Source organism: Ascidia mentula, chromosome 1 (genome assembly GCF_947561715.1).
Source record: "Ascidia mentula chromosome 1, kaAscMent1.1, whole genome shotgun sequence".
Taxonomy (NCBI): Eukaryota; Metazoa; Chordata; class Ascidiacea; order Phlebobranchia; family Ascidiidae; genus Ascidia; species Ascidia mentula.
The window spans coordinates 1,284,405-1,300,541 of NC_138566.1; the positions used below are offsets into that span (position 1 = coordinate 1,284,405).

The 16,137-nt window shown below is 39.7% G+C and overlaps 2 protein-coding genes across 2 annotated transcripts in view; both read left to right on the plus strand.

Annotated features, from left to right (window-relative positions):
* Positions 1–5,449: 5,449 nt before the first annotated feature.
* The window catches only part of LOC145917789 (kelch-like protein 23), a 50,321-nt gene continuing 39,633 nt past the window's right edge, over positions 5,450–16,137 (plus strand). Inside the window, exons 1-7 of the mRNA XM_083003073.1 lie at positions 5,450–5,511; positions 5,562–5,685; positions 6,358–6,519; positions 6,774–6,983; positions 7,484–7,627; positions 7,696–7,801; positions 8,243–8,334. Of these exons, the coding sequence (XP_082859199.1) occupies positions 5,450–5,511; positions 5,562–5,685; positions 6,358–6,519; positions 6,774–6,983; positions 7,484–7,627; positions 7,696–7,801; positions 8,243–8,334 (900 nt within the window). The remainder of the gene's footprint in view (positions 5,512–5,561; positions 5,686–6,357; positions 6,520–6,773; positions 6,984–7,483; positions 7,628–7,695; positions 7,802–8,242; positions 8,335–16,137) is intronic.
* On the plus strand, positions 10,836–12,781 carry LOC145917806 (transient receptor potential cation channel subfamily M member 2-like). Its single transcript, XM_083003091.1, has 3 exons — positions 10,836–11,836; positions 12,003–12,178; positions 12,306–12,781. Exons 1-3 carry the CDS (start codon positions 11,787–11,789, stop codon positions 12,434–12,436), a joined length of 357 nt encoding a protein of 118 aa, XP_082859217.1. The 5' UTR covers positions 10,836–11,786; the 3' UTR covers positions 12,437–12,781.

Consider the following 16,137-nt stretch of genomic DNA (forward strand, 5'->3'; position numbering starts at 1 on the left):
GATGAACATTAGTACGAAACACCAAAAGCAAGAATTTACTTTTAGGCGAAGAAAAACGTGAGGAGTTAACGGCAAACCTGGATGTGGTGAGAGCTTTTTCTGTGGTCATCAGCCCTTGATCGTGTGGATAATAAATATTTTTTGTACAACTTTACAAAAATCGTAAATATTAATATCTTTTGCGCGACTTTGTAAACGAACTTAAAGAATTAGGAGAACAAATTTGGTTACATTGCCTTTTGATTCACATGCTGCGATTTCATATATTTACAAGGCAATAAAATTATATTCTTTGACAATTTCTGCTTTGCCTAAACGCAATTAGTTACCGCTTCACTAAACGCGTTTAATTGCAGAACTCCCATCTATAAACACCAGCAACGCATTTTCAGCCAATCTTTACATTAAATTGCATGTGACGCGGATAAATAAAACAGTTTAATAATTAAACTAAGAGATGGTTATAACTTGAAAGACATTTTTTGGTAAAACAAGTAGATTGATACGGCGACCGGCTTTTGAGATACAGCTGATCAAAGTCGCGTTCTTGGCGCTGCGAACGAAATCGTGCGAAAGCGAGATTATTGTTGGGTGACGTCATAGAAGGCGCTTCAGTCGTGCAAGTGCTGACAGCAAGCCTTATGCATAGGAATGGAAAACATTGTAAACCTGGTTTAGTATAGTTTTGCATTAAACAGGGGACAACAAGTGAACAAGTGCAGTAAACGGATTTTGATGTTAATTTGAGCTGCAGACAGATGACCTCTTTTTCTACATATTATGTCTTATTTAGTTGTGTAATAATAAAACAGTTACTGGGACAGGGTGTTCTTGTGGTGAAAGCTTTTGTGATTGCTAACGTGATGCATGAACTTTTAAAAACACGACAGATACAATAAACCGTCAATTAAGCAAAAGATAGAAGTAATTCTTTACTTGGCAGTTGCGTTACCTACGAATTCGTGTCATAAATGATTAGATTAATTCGCCACAATCAACCACTATAACGCCCGTTAGATACTCCCCGGTTCGTGGAGCGGAACGTCACACGAGGGAAAGGTTAAACGCGCCCCCTGAACTTCCTCCGAAAATATTCGCAGTTTTTTATTCGGACAAAGAAGACGGTTTCTGTACAAAATGCATCACATCAACAAATGTACTTTACATTTACAATCCATATAGGCTCACTAACTGTTTTCGGAACCGGCATGCAAACGAATAAATTGCTAGTTCAGTGTTACGCCTAAACAAAGATGCAATGTATAGTCACAAATTCCCGTTACGACGTTACACACAATGCTTATCAATTGTTGTGACAACAAACCACAAACACCACTTGATTAAATGGCACGAACACTCTAAGAATAAACAAAGCAGTGTAAGTAACTTGTCTGACGCATTTACTTTCCAAGGTACAACGAATGGCATCTTAAGCCATTGCGTTCAAATAGCAATCAAGGTTAACCATAATACAGTTTATCCAATACGCATAATTAAGCTCTTTGCGACATAGAACCGTGCTCCACGGAAGTCAGACACAAAAAAGGACTTAACCAAGTTTTCAGTTCAACAAAACTACCCGTTAACTGTTACGTCACAAACTACAATAGACTGCAACAATTATAGCAGTGAAGAGAAAAAAGGCACATAAACAGAAATCAGGCAATTGCTGGCAAATAAGATGTAACATACCCCCCCACAATGTACGAATCCAAGGAGTACATGTCAACACAACAAACAAACATCGGACAGTAATTGCGAAAACAGTTCACTCGCAACTAATCACGCATCGCGACGTCGCAGCACAATAAGCACAATTTTGCGATTGGGCGTTTTAACGCACCAGTGTGAGTCTTCACGATCACCTGACGCACAACTCCTTTCCGATCAGGAAGTTCCTCAACCACTCGACCCAAGAACAACTTGCTGCGGGGCTGGTTGTCATCCGCCACAAGAACCACGTCATTGACCATAAAATTCGAATGTCCACTTGCTCACTTCGATCTGGGCATGAGCGTAGGCAGGTACTCGCCAGACCATCGCCACCAAATCTGATCGGCCAGGTATTGTACCTGACGCCACCGGTTTTGATGGTAACGTGCTTTTGTCTTCCCACTCACAAGTGCAAAACAACCAGACATTAATCTAAAACTACTATTGTCAACATAATGAACATTATCGCGTCACAGTTATTTAAATTTAAGACAATCACCTGCTAGTGGCGCTCTTTCCACAAAACACTGCAGCGAAACTTTGTGATTAAATGTCATTTTTGTGTTAAATTGTGCAATTCGATTACTTCGCGTACGTACGCATCTGTTATTTTTTGGGTTAATCACTTCGTTCTCTACGACAGATGGGTTAATCTCGAACATATGTGTTAATCGGTTTTGGTTTTAATTTCTCATCGACGTTTTATAATAATCCGTCCATATTCGCAGTTTTCTCATTTCGATGATATTATAAACACCGCTACACGGCCTTAAGCTAGGGAGAGGAAGCGAGAAAACGGACTGAGCGAGACAAAAGCAATTAAAGTATAACTCTCGTCGTTGCATTTAACGTTGTTTGTTTTGAAACAAGGTATGTTTGTTTAGCGTTTTATGTTTTGATTAAACAGTCGCAAAGATAGTTTTTTGGCATATGTTTTTGGTAGTCTTAGGAGCGCTTGTGTTTCTCCTGGTGCTTATATTATAAGAGATGTTGTTTGCAAATATGTTCCATTATGTTCTTAATGGAGATTTCACAATGTAAATTATATTAATGACATGGACGTTTTCGGAAATAATTCCACCTGAAACTAAATATATAGATGTGGTTGTGGCAGAGCAACTTGTCCATAAATCCAACTTGAATTCTTTTTTTTTTCTTTTTTTTATTCGGGCGTGTCGCGTTGAAATCCTGCGGTATTCTAATTCCGCAGTAGCAGGTTTGTGCTTCTGTGTTCGCATGGTAACGACCACAGGTGCACCGCATAAGTAACCGTTTACAGTTTGTATTTGGACATCGGATGCCTGTGTAGGATTCTTTGTTGGTCCACTGCCCGCACAGGCATCGAAGGTAATCAATCTTGCATTTGCAAGTGCAGATGGTTCCGTCGGACGGGAACATAGTGCGGCAGCACTTCGCATATTGTTTCTTGGGTGAGGGGCTTTTTTCCTTTTTTGTTTCCTGCCTACCACCGGCTCAAAAGGGGTTGAGGATGTTGGTGTCTGATCGCATCGGAGGTCAGCTGGAATGTCACCTGGTGTCTTGGGCAGAGTCTTGGGCTTGTATTTGGGAACGAGCTGCAATGACCCAGGGGTATGAGGGTTGGTGACAACTTGCCTGTGGGTTTTGGTGGGGATGTAGATTCCTCATCAGTTTTGGTGGAGGCGGAGGAGGAGTCTTCATCGGGAGAAGAAGTGTCTCCGTTTTCCTCAGTGGAGTTGGCGACATGCTCGCTCTGCTCTTTGGTCTCATCGGTCTCGATCTGGAGGTGTTTGGTGTGTTTCTTCTTCTTTCTCTTTTGGCATTCGGCCTTGTTGTGGCCATCGGCCTTACAGTGGTCGCAGTGCGGTGGCTGCGATGTATGGAACGCCGATACCACGTGTTTCCCGAGCTTGAGCTCTCTTGGAATGGGGTTGTTTTGGAGGACGGACCTCTTCCTAACAAATGCTCTTTTCCCATCGCTGATGCGGTACTCGTCATAGAGTCGCCAACCCCGGGACACTGGCGCGTAGTGGCTCAGCGGTGCCTGGATTGGCTGCTGTTTGATCTTAGGGGGTACGTAACTGATGACGACTCTCTCCTCGTCATTGGTCCACGCGTTAGCGTAGACCGCCGACGAGGAGTCGTTGATCTTCTTGGCCAATTGTTTCGCTTGCGCCTCATTGGTGGTATAAAACATTACCTTTCCGTTAGGAAGAAGGTTAATACCATTTAAACTTCTTATTGCAAAGTTCATTGCTTTGAGGAGGTTGTAGATCGCTTCCCGGTTTAGCCCGGGATTGAATCTCGCTTCTACCTTTCCATCCCGCTCAATGCGGAAGGGGTCATCGTCAGTGTTGTCTACGTTTTGGGCCGCTACTGCAGCATAAGACGTGCCTGCAGGGTTTGTAGCACCTGCCATACTTCAGTGCGCAATACTATAGGACAGTTTGTCCAACCGCTCACCTTGGATTTGTGGTCCTGGAATACGTTTCGGAAAATCCCAGATGACATAATCCAATTTGGCGTAATCCAAGGACTAAGAGCCAGAAACTAACTTGCCTTCTTTGCTGTTATAAGTAACGTAACTGAAGTAAAAAACGAATTCAGGTCTCGTCAGTACTTCTTCAGTAAACGAATGATGTGGTTGTGGCAGAGCAACTTGTCCATAAATCCAACTTGAATTCTTCAGGCGATTGTTTGGCTTGTTTTGCAAACTTACAGTCTTTCTTAAACCCTAATATAAACGTTCCCAACTTAACTCTATTTTGTCTTTTAATTTTTGTGCTGTTCTGTGTTACGAAATTTGTGCTATTGTTGCTTTGACGTGACAGCAAATTTGGGAGATGATAGATCACATTCTATTGCAGTGCTTCCCAACCTTTTTCAGTTCGCGACCCACTTTTAATGCAAGTTTTATTGTGCGACCCACAATGACATATGACCAAACGAATGACATGCAACAATTTCGTGATCTAATAGAAAACTGCAACATTTAGAAATGCGACCCACTGGTTGGGATGTACTGTTCTAGTTGAACAAACTCCACATACGTTTACATATTTATCTGTAAAAGCTATAAATAGACTGTAGCCGCTGCCTTTTAATTTGTAGCTGTGGTGTGCTGCTCAATTGCCGCTGTCTACAACTCATACGCACTTTCCCACTTGTTTATTCAATTGGTGCGGTCAAGATTGTAACGGAAGGTTTTCTTTTTATAAATACAAACGAAAAACATACAAAATTCAAATTTAACAAAATAAGCCACACTTACCGACAGTAAGGCCTGAGTAAGCAACATAAAACGTGCGCTTTCAAACGTGCGCTATTTATTTGGCGTAGACAAATTATAAGCCACGCTTGTAATCAAGCCTACAAGCGGCAGTTAATTCGTTGCGTTCAAGACGCGAAACTTTGGCGATTACATACACCAAGGCCAAATATTTTTTAAAAACCGATCACACAATGAAATAGTTCTCGTTCAATGCTTGAATAATTAAAAGCATCGGCTTGTTTGAAAATTTATGTGTCACACAATGTTTGATGGTCAAAATAAATTTTGAATTAATTCAACTGAAAAAAAATCAAATATTACTTTCTGATCACTCAAGCGTGGTATTGGGTGGTTTCCCTCCGGTGTGACGTTAGTTTCGTTCTCGGAAATGCTGCAAAAAATAAAAAGAAGTTGCAATCAAACATTTAGGGTTGTACACTAGACCCGGTATTTCATTCACTGTCAGTTTAACTTTTTGTCTTCATCATGAAGCGAACACAAGAGGAAATAAACTTGCATCATCAGAAAGTAATGAATTTTTTAAACAAGTAAGTTTAATTTATGGAGGTTTACTGAAGTTAAACTATTGATGTTTTAGTGACAGAAAAGAAACAAAACGATTTTGCAACAGAACACTTTGTTCCCAAGGAGAAAACTATTCAATACATGATGCTGTTGTTTGTTCTATGTCAGATTATTTTAATGCTTTACTTGGTGTTGAGGTAAGTGTGTTTGTTTTGTAGAAATAATATGAAACCTGAGTGTTTGTCATATAGTTGTCCCCTGTCCGTAAATACATTTCTGTAATCAAGCAAACAATGTCATTTAGACAACAACAACAACTCTTTACTTTTTTTAAATTAATTTAGTTTGTTGACAAAACTCTTAGGTCATGTGGTATAGTATCTCAACAATTGAGAAACAAACTATAATATTTTATACCTGTCTTTTATGAACACACGTACCTAGAGTTGTTCACCCCCTTTAGTTTACACCAGGCCTCCATACCACATGGCTCCATCACGACATTCAGCTCATGTTTTGACACAATTGGCTCAGTTGCAACAGCTTAGTCTAGTGTTTGCATATCTGATGAGCATTTGTTTGAGTTTTTACAATATTAAGGTTTAAATTTTTAAGATGTTAAGGTGGTTTTTGTTATTACTCAACAATTACATTGGCTTAACTTTTGCAACTATGCTAGAATGCAACTTACTAGACTGATTTATTTTTTGCTATGGCCCTTGTGATGTTTTTATTTAAACGGGACTGATGTATGTTATTATATGTAAATTACAAACCATATTCCAAATGGTAAAGTTGTAAATTTTTGTCAGTTCTTTAGACCAGATTGTGTGTGTTTGTTGTGATTGGTTAACTTTGTTTTCTTATAGATGCGCGAGAAATACTCAGATTTTATCAAGGTTGACAATATTCCACCAAAAAGACTGGAAAGTGTATTGGATTATATTTACACTGGCGATATTGAAGTAACAGAGGAAAATGTGTTGGAAGTGTTGGAAGATGCTGATTATACACAGATGGAAGGTATGCAAGTTTTAATCTTTACTGATGTTAATGTGTTAAGAGTGATTATTTCAATATATATGTTCTACATGTGTATTTATTTATTTGCAAACCATGACAATTTTGCATATTTTAGGTTAAAATTTTTGTGTTTGACTATTGTCACGTTGTTGACACCAGGGACGAAACAAATTATTTGTAATCAATGGAGCAGTGAGCACAGATATCCCTTCTGAATTAGGTGTGACTGAATTTTGTTTTGTTGACACTTTCAGAGTTGAAGTCATTTTGTTGTCGAATCATCCTTAAAATGACTTCAACTGACAACTGTTTGAAGCTAAGAGCTTATGCTACTCGATACAATCTTGCTGATGTGGAAAAGAAAACAAACCAAATGATTGTTGATAACATTGCAACAGTTGTACAACATGATGATTTCATGCAACTTGATGTTGGTGATATGTCTGCAATCATCAAACAGAGAAACAAAGGGGTAATTATGAAGAATTTATATTTTTTGTTTGTGTTGCAGAGCAGACTTTTTATTGCATATGGTGATTAAGCAATAAATTATTAGGCCTCGTATGTAAACCGATATAAGTTGGGTAAGCACATGATCAGTTCATGAGATGTCATTTATTTTTTAGTCTCACAAAGTAAAAGTTGATTCCAGTTGTAATTGCAGTCCTAATGTAAAAGTGGATTTCACATAGGTTGCAACTTTCACAAGGATTAGTGGACTTTGCTGCATACCTACATCCAATATTGTTTTATTTTCCTTTTTTTCAGTAAAATTATTAATTCCAATGATTTAAAAAAAAAAATTTTTATGTTTAAAGAAGCATTGTTGGTGATTTAAACTCTGTGATGTTTCACCTTTCATTTCATGTTCTTGGCGTAAGTTTATTATTTGATGTAGTCACTGGTGACATTAAACTCTGTATCATTTGTTTAAACTGTTACTTGTTATTACATATTATTTGTTTAATGTAGATGGAAGAAGCTGTCTTTACTGGAATGGTTCGATGGGTCAATTTCAATCCTTCCCATCGAGAGGATTTGTTTGTGAATCTTTTCTCACAACTTGATCTTTCATCTATTTCCACTCAGTTTCTTACAACTACAGTTAGAAATGAAGTAAATTATAAAGTTTATTATTTTTAGCCTTCTGTTAGTGGCTTTTAATATTACTGTGTTTTTTTCAGCCGCTCACGAGAAATAGCTTTGAATGCTGCCGTGCAGTTTTGGATGCTTTGTCAATGAAATTTGAAAAGCCAGGAACAAGTGGAAAAGCAACAACTGTCCAAAAGGGTGCAAGATTTGTTTATGTAATGTTACATTCAAAAAAATATGTTACATCCACCATATTTACACCACCCACATATCTTATGACCACTTCACATAAACTCGAAGCAAATAATAATGCAAATATGTGGTCAGAATCCAGGGACAGTCAACTACCAACAAGTTAGGGATACAATTCTGTGCCTGTGATCAAACAAAAGTACTAAAATAATACCACACTGACTAGTACAGAGAGATGTGCTTCACCATAACTTACAAAATGTATTAGTTTTGTAGCTGTACTTAAAAACTTAACTGAATGTTGTTTAACACAAATACCAACTCCAATGAAATAGGTTAATTTTCAAAGCAACAGTTTCACCTGAATAAAGATATGTTTCCATTGTTATCACCATAATTATTTATTTTGCGCAAACAAAACCATAACAACCCATGTTTATGTTGCAGATTTGTCAGGATTTCTTCTCATTGGTGGCCTTAATTCAAAACGAGATTGTGTAAAATGGAATGTTACCTCAAAACAACATGAACATTACCCAGTTAGTACATTGCTTGCTGTTAAATGGTTTTGCTTATTTAACGTACTTTTCCATAAAAATACATGTTTTTTGTGTGCAAGTAAATGCAAATTTAAACTTAAGTTATCAAGACTGCAAAAGTCCAGTAACATTTCGGATTTAATGCAAGATTTGGCCACTGATATTCTTTTTCGAATTTTATTGCACAAGAAAAAAATAACGCAACATGCCCTGGTTTAGTAAAATGACTTAACAAAATATGTTTCAAAGTAAATCATGTTTTCTGTTATTTGAGTTACTTGTTTTAAGATAGAGACTTTTTGTTATTTAGTGAAACATTTTAATCACTTTGCCTTGATGTATAGTTTCATTGTCATCAAATTTTGTTAAGAAAATGATCACAGACAGAGTGAACTCCACTTCAGCCAAATTTGGTGTAAATGTTTATGTAATGGGTGGAGATGGTCCAACACAAAGTTGTGAGATGTTGAATTTGGGGGAAAGTAAGAACTGGGTAAAAATTGCTGATTTATCGGAAGGTCGACGTTGTGCTGCATCTGCTGTTGTTGGAGGTTGGTGTGGTTATTTCTGAAATTGTTGATTACTAAACCAGGGGCTGTTCCTGAATTAAAGGATTGGGGAAGCCCCCTACACAAATTGTCATGGCAATAAAAAGTAACGCTGTGGCAGACAAGGGTTTTGTTAATATTTATTTCCGTTCATCACTAGTGTGTCTTTGTGTGGTTTATGACTATCTTCTCATCTCTCAACCAGCTCATTCTTGTTGCTCACCATAACTTTTGTTAGTAATACCCCAAAGAAAATTTGTGAATATTGCCATGACTACATCTGCGAAATCTTTTTGTACTTTTAATATTGTTACTGACACTTTACTGACAAGTTACCAATTGTTGAACAGAAAATTGTTCAACTATGTTTTTAGAAACATATGGTGAATATTTGGTGAATATTTAGATGTTTATCAACAATTATAACTTTTATGGATAACCTTGTTTTCGCTAATTACAAACAAATTTAGATGACTTGTATCTCACGGGCGGTCAAGGAAACCAAGGAACATTCTCATCAACTTTGTGTTATTCTGTACAAGAAGACAGATGGAGAAGTGGTTTCGACATGTTACAACCAAGATATGCACATGGAATGTGTTCAATTGACAGTAAGAATATGTCTGGGTTCATTTGTGTGTAGGATTAATCTCATTACTGGATCCAGTCCCAAACAATTGGCATGCATTTGAAACAACAACATAATTAACCGGAAACCATAAATTAAAGTAATCAGTAAATCCACTCTATTTACCCCAACAATATTCACTTTTGGACATGAAAATGTTGTGAAACACCGACCTCAAACTTACCAGAAATGCAGGAAATATTCCATCTTTATTTTGTAGTTCTTTATTGCATGAATATCAACCACAATATTGATTAATTTTTATTAAAACCTTAATTTAAAACTAATCGCTTATTTGTACGTCAAAAAACGCAGACCTTACCCCAATGATTGTTACGTAACATTATGATATAATCGTAATATGACGTCACAATGAATATGAACACAAGCGATTTTTCTTCAGATGTTTTGTTTTCTGTGGGCGGATATGATGGCAGACAATCCTTACAATCATGTGAATTCCACGATATTCGTTGTGGAACCTCCACAAGAATAGCTTCTCTCAATGAAACAAGATGGGGTTTAGCATGTGAAGAAATTAAAGGGAAGATCTATGCAATTGGTTAGTGATGAAAAGTTAAGCAATAAAATTAACATTAAGTGGTATTTTATGTAAATTTTGTAAAATACAAATTCATATTCGTCACCGGTGAATGTATCACGTGATAAATATAATGGAGTTTCCTGAAAAGAATCCTAAACATAAAAACTGGTAGATATAACTATAAAGTATTAACCTAAAAACAATAAAAAGTTTTACTTTAAATCTGACAGGAGGTTATGGTCGTGGCTCCCTGCAAACAGTTGAAGAATACGAACCTAGAGTCAACAAATGGAAATATGTTTCTCCTCTCCTAAATACTCGTTACCGTCACTCTGCTTGTGTTATTGATGGGAGGATTTATGTTGTGGGTGGATTGGGGTAAGAATTACTATTATGACGTCACTATAGTCCACTGTTTCCCGTTTTATGTGAAAATGTAAATGTTGAGAAACTGGGACAAGTGAGATATACGATGTTATACTTGATTAACAACTTGCATAAAATGTTTGTTAAATTGTGGTGTAGGGGTCTGCGGGTGTACGTTGGTTTGTTTTTGTTAACTTATAAAGTTTACTTTTGGAAAAAAAATGTTGTAGAAAAACTTCCCTGTGTTTGTTGTGTGTCTGATTCATGAAACTGTATCATGTTTGTTTTATAGAAGCTGGGTTAAAGGACTTGCATCAGTTGAAGTTTACGATCCAACCTCAGATGTTTGGAAACATGCTTTTGATCTTGACAAACCAGTTTGGGATGCGACTGTTGTTGCTGTTTAATATGTTTCCATATTTTGGTTGTAGTTGATATTTAAATGATCACCTGCAAAGATGCTCGAATGAAAATTTTGTCAAAAATATCGTTTTATGCAACTTAACCGATTGTTTTTTTTTTATTGCAACGCTTTCTGATTTTTTTAAATATCATGTATTTGTGATAATAGCAGATATCCGCAAAATAGCAATTATTCCTTTTGTCGATTTCAAATGTGGTTGTGCTACGAATTTACAAATCCCAATATTACAACGGTGTTTCTAAAATGCACAATGTCGCTAATGCCGCTAATGCCCGCTAATGCCCCGTTTTGTGGCTAATGCCCGCTAATGCCCCGTTTTGTGACTGATGCCGCTAATGCCCGCTTATGTGGCTAATGCCCGCTTATGTAGCTAATGCCGGCATTAGCGGCATTAGCCACATTAGCTACATTAGCGCCATTGGCTACATAAGCGGGCATCAGCGACATTAGCTACATTAGCGGCATTAGCGACAATTATCCAAACCCGACAAAAACGTAAGCAGTCAGTTTGTACGCGTTAACCAACTGCGCGTTATCACTGGAAGTTATTATTTCAAACAAGTTCATTTACTTAACATTACATCGGTTGACACTTTCCTCTTGAGTGTCTACAACGACATTATCAGGGTTCCTTACTGGCAACTTTATGGAAACGAGCTTGGAAATGCGACTGTTGCACAAAACAGTAAGTGTCTTAATCATTAAGGGTATCTCAAACTCTTTTCTGCACTCCGTGAAGATCTTGGTAATCTAAAAGCCCTCTTGCAATCGGCAATTATGGCACAACAACGTAAGTTTGTTAATTTTTATTCATCCTCAAAGTGCATGGGAAATAACCTGATATCATAACTGCAGTGAGCACAAAATGTTGAACTGCTAATTCACACAGCTGTTAATTTCACAGGTTACGGGATAGTATCGGATTTATTGACTTGCTACTACATGTTATTCTCAAACATTCTTATGCTCAATCTACTCATCGCCATGTTCAGGTTCGTACTCTTGTGTGGTTAAAAGTATTTGCGTCTATTGCCTGCAACATTACTAAAAAACATTGATCTTGGGTTATTTTGTAGAATTTGTTTAAACTCTTTCAACAAGGTCAAGTGAAATGAATTATTTGCATGTCGTGTAGATGTAAGTTTATGATTTCTATAGTTACACATTCCAAACGATTGAAGACCGCGCCGGAATATTCTGGAGTTACCACAGTTTCGATGTTGTTGAAGAGTTTTGTGACAGACCTTGGCTTCCCGCTCCTTTTGTTATTCTAGAAGACATCGCCAGGTTCATCAACATTTGTAGAAACGGACCGGTTCGTTTCAATGCCTTCAGTAAGTTGTTTATTTACAAACGAATATAAAATACACAAGCATGGATCCAATAATATGAATTTTGTGATCATGCCAACCTCAAGTTTGTGAGAATATCATCCTCATCTTCCCATCATCTTCGTTTCAGGGAAGAAGGTGAGTGAGGAACAGGAGACGGAACTTTACACGTTCGAACAACATGTCCTCCAGAAGATGATGAAGAAGAAGGAAGAAGAAGACAAAGACGAGCATCTCATGACAATGATCGTTGAGCAGTAAGTTGGTTAGGATTCGAATCCACACAACAATGACTTTAAACCGATTCTTCTGGATCAAACGTTTGCGTGAAAAGAACTTGATTTATTTCACAACAAGTTGCCCTATTACCACGTGATTGATAACCTTGAAGCACAAACGAGGTCAAGCATCACATAAATTAGGCAGTTTGTGTATTTGTAATTACCTAAATATCTCTTTTGCCTGCGCTTGTATTTCTTTGCCACTTTTCCATTTTTCGTGTTTTGGAAAAATGTTTTTTTCATTTGATTGATTTCCATCATTGCTGTCACAGACTTTTCTTTATTGTTTTTGCACTGATTTCTTTAAGTTTCGTACCGACTACATCAGTGCCTTATTGAAAGTAACTGTTTTCAACTTTGCGATTTTGAAATTGAATGATGTAATGCCTTTACATTCTCCTTTCCTTTGAAATTCTTTAAAGTGTGAACTATTTATTTAACCAGATAATAAAAATTCCGCGTGTATTTATTATCCTGACTGGAATCTAATGATTGATTTATTAACTCTTACAATGGATTAATTTCAACACACATACTTCTAGTAGTTGGAAGTTTTGTTTCATCGTCTCCAACCATTGCACGTTTACAACGTTTCAATTATTGCACGTGGGTGATGGTAACAACCAATGACCACTGGGTCGACACAAATTCCACGCTAGACCATTCGGAATACTTCCTGTACATGGACAATAGTACGACGGCTTAACTCTGTGGAAGGGTAGGATTGTGGTGACCCCCACGAAGCCTGCCACAATGCTGTCTACCACTTCCCGCTGTCTTTCAGGGAGGGGGTACGTTCTGGCTAAGTAAGAGATCTGGGGGAGGAGTAATGTTTTAGTGAGGATGCTTTTCGAATCGTAGGTCAGAAAGGGGTCGCTTATAGAGGAGACACGGGTGCGTAAAAAGAAAATGGCTTTGCGCCATGCCGCGATGATTGAGCTGGGGTGTCCGTTTGGTATATTTAGTGGGCTTATGGCCTTACTATTCCAAGTTATCTGATATTGGGTAAAGTTATGAGGGGGATTGATGGTGGCGATCGCCTGGGTTTTGGTGGGATTTACGGTTAAACCTGATATACTAGAAAATTGTGTGACGATGTCGAGGGCAAGTAAAAGGGAGTCGCGGCCGGTCACCGCTAGGGTGACATCGTCCGCGTAGGCGACCGCTTTGGGAACGTTACGGCATGGTGCGGGGATAGACCTAATTGAGGGGTGGTTTTGAAGGGCAGCAAGAAGTGGGTCGACAGCAATCAAGAAGAGGGTCAGGCTAAGGGGGTCACCTTGCCTGACACCTCTCCTGATCGGGAAACCCGTTGTGGCAAACCCGTTGATGAGGGCTTGTGATGAGGACACCCCCTTTGGCGTAGCCTTCGTAGGGTGCCGAGTTTAAGAGGGCAGGGCCGGAAGTCCATTCGGACTTCGGTTTGTTGTGAAGAGTGAGTCTCCTGTAGGAGGTAGATGTCAAAAGCTAAAGAGGAAAGATGGCGGAACAAGGCCCGCCTTTTGGTGGCAAGGCCCATGCCATTTACATTCAAGGTACAAATTTTTATGTGTGACGTCATTACTTTTGGTTATTTTAACAAAAAATACAAGAACAAATATACAAACTACGAAAAAATACACTAACAGGTCCATTATTATTGAAGGTTCCATTACAATGATTAATTATTATGAATTTATATTGTTGTTTGGTTGAAATCGGTTGGTATGCGGACCCCACAGTTACACGTTATTTTTTATTTTTTCGCACTTTAAGTATGATTTCTCACATTGGCACGTAAGTCACTGACCTCGCTTGGGATTCGTGTGCGGCAGCACCTTGTATAGGAGTTCCTTGATCTTCTGTTGCGCTTGCGTGGTTGCGGTGTGCTGGTGTGCGGTTAGGGTAGAGCCAGCCCGGTGCTGTTCGCAGTTGACAGGGAGTCAGAGGGAACTACTTCTGTTGACGCTATGTTGGTGGTGTCGGTGTCGGCGTCGATGTAGGAAACCGAAACTTCTTCCTCTTCTTTCTCTTCGTGGTGGGGTTGTTGCTACTCCTGCTCCTCCTCCTGCTCCTCCTGCTCCTGTTGTATCTCTTCGGGATGCTGTGTGTCTTCGAGCATTGGTTGTTGCTGCTGCTGTTGTTGCCGTTGTTGTTGCCGTTGCTGGTGCTGGTGGTTCTTGCGGCGGAGTTGCGGGCACTCCTCCTTCTCGTGACCCATTTCTCGGCAATAGTTGCAGTGCGGTGCTTGGCTGGGGTAATAGAAAGACAGTTTTATGCCTTCAAGCCATACCTCGCGGCCAATTGGATGGGTCTTTATAGTTGAGGTCTTGACCACGAAGGCTCTTTTCCCCGCTTCCTTTCGCCGAGGATCCAGCATATTCCAGTGACGGGTTACTGGGGAGTGCCTTTGTGCAAAGTTCTTCACCGTTTGCGTACTCATCCACGGTGGGACATAGGAAACGACCATTCTTTCGATGTCTTCTGTGTGCGGTTCTGCGTACACGGGTCGTCCGGTGCTCATCAGTTCTGCTGCGAATTGTTTTGCACAGTTTTTAGTAAAAGTATAAAAAGTCACCTTGCCGGCCGGGTATTGTATGAATCCTTTCAGCCGGTCAAGGTCGAACTTCATCGCATCGAGGATCTCGTAGATCTCCGTCCTCTTTAATCCGGGATTGAATCGAGCATCGATCTCTCCGGGTCGGTCGACTGGGTAGGTTCTGGCGGGAACACTTCCTGTTGGTTTGGCGGCGGTGGGCGCTTCTTTCTTGGACCTGGGCCATGGTTATTCTCAAGTTTCCTGCCTACCACCGGCTCAAAAGGGGTTGAGGTTGTTGGTGTCTGATCGCATCGGAAGTCAGCTGGAATGTCACCTGGTGCAGAGTCTTGGGCTTGTATTTGGGAACGAGCTGCAATGACCCAGGGGTATGAGGGTTGGTGACAACTTGTCCGTGGGTTTTGGTAGGGATGTAGATTCCTCATCAGTTGTGGCGGAGGCGGACGAGGAGTCTTCATCGGGAGAAGAAGTGTCTCCGTTTCCTCAGTGGAGTTGGCGACATGCTCGCTCTGCTCTTTGGTCTCATCGGTCTCGATCTGGAGGTGTTTGTGTGTTTCTTCTTTCTCTTTGCTGCCAGGAGGTGGCATTCGGCCTTGTTGTGGCCATCGGCCTTACAGTGGTCGCAGTGCGGTGGCTGCGATACCACGTGTTCCCCGAGCTTGAGCTCTCTTGGAATGGGGTTGTTTTGGAGGACGGACCTCTTCCTAATAAATGCTCTTTTCCCATTGCTGATGCGGTACTCGTCATAGAGTCGCCAACCCCGGGACACTGGCGCGTAGTGGCTCAGCAGTGCCTGGATTGGCTGCTGTTTGATCTTAGGGGGTACGTAACTGATGACGACTCTCTCCTCGTCATTGGTCCACGCGTTAGCGTAGACCGCCGACGAGGAGTCGTTGATCTTCTTGGCCAATTGTTTCGCTTGCGCCTCATTGGTGGTATAAAATATTACCTTTCCGTTAGGAAAAAGGTTGATACCATTTAAATTTCTTATTGCAAAGTTCATTGCTTTGAGGAGGTTGTAGATCGCTTCCCGGTTCAGCCCGGGATTGAATCTCGCTTCTACCTCTCCATCCGTTCAATGCGGAAGGGGTCATCGTCAGTGTTGTCTACGATTTGGGCCGCTACTGCAGCATAAGACGTGCCTG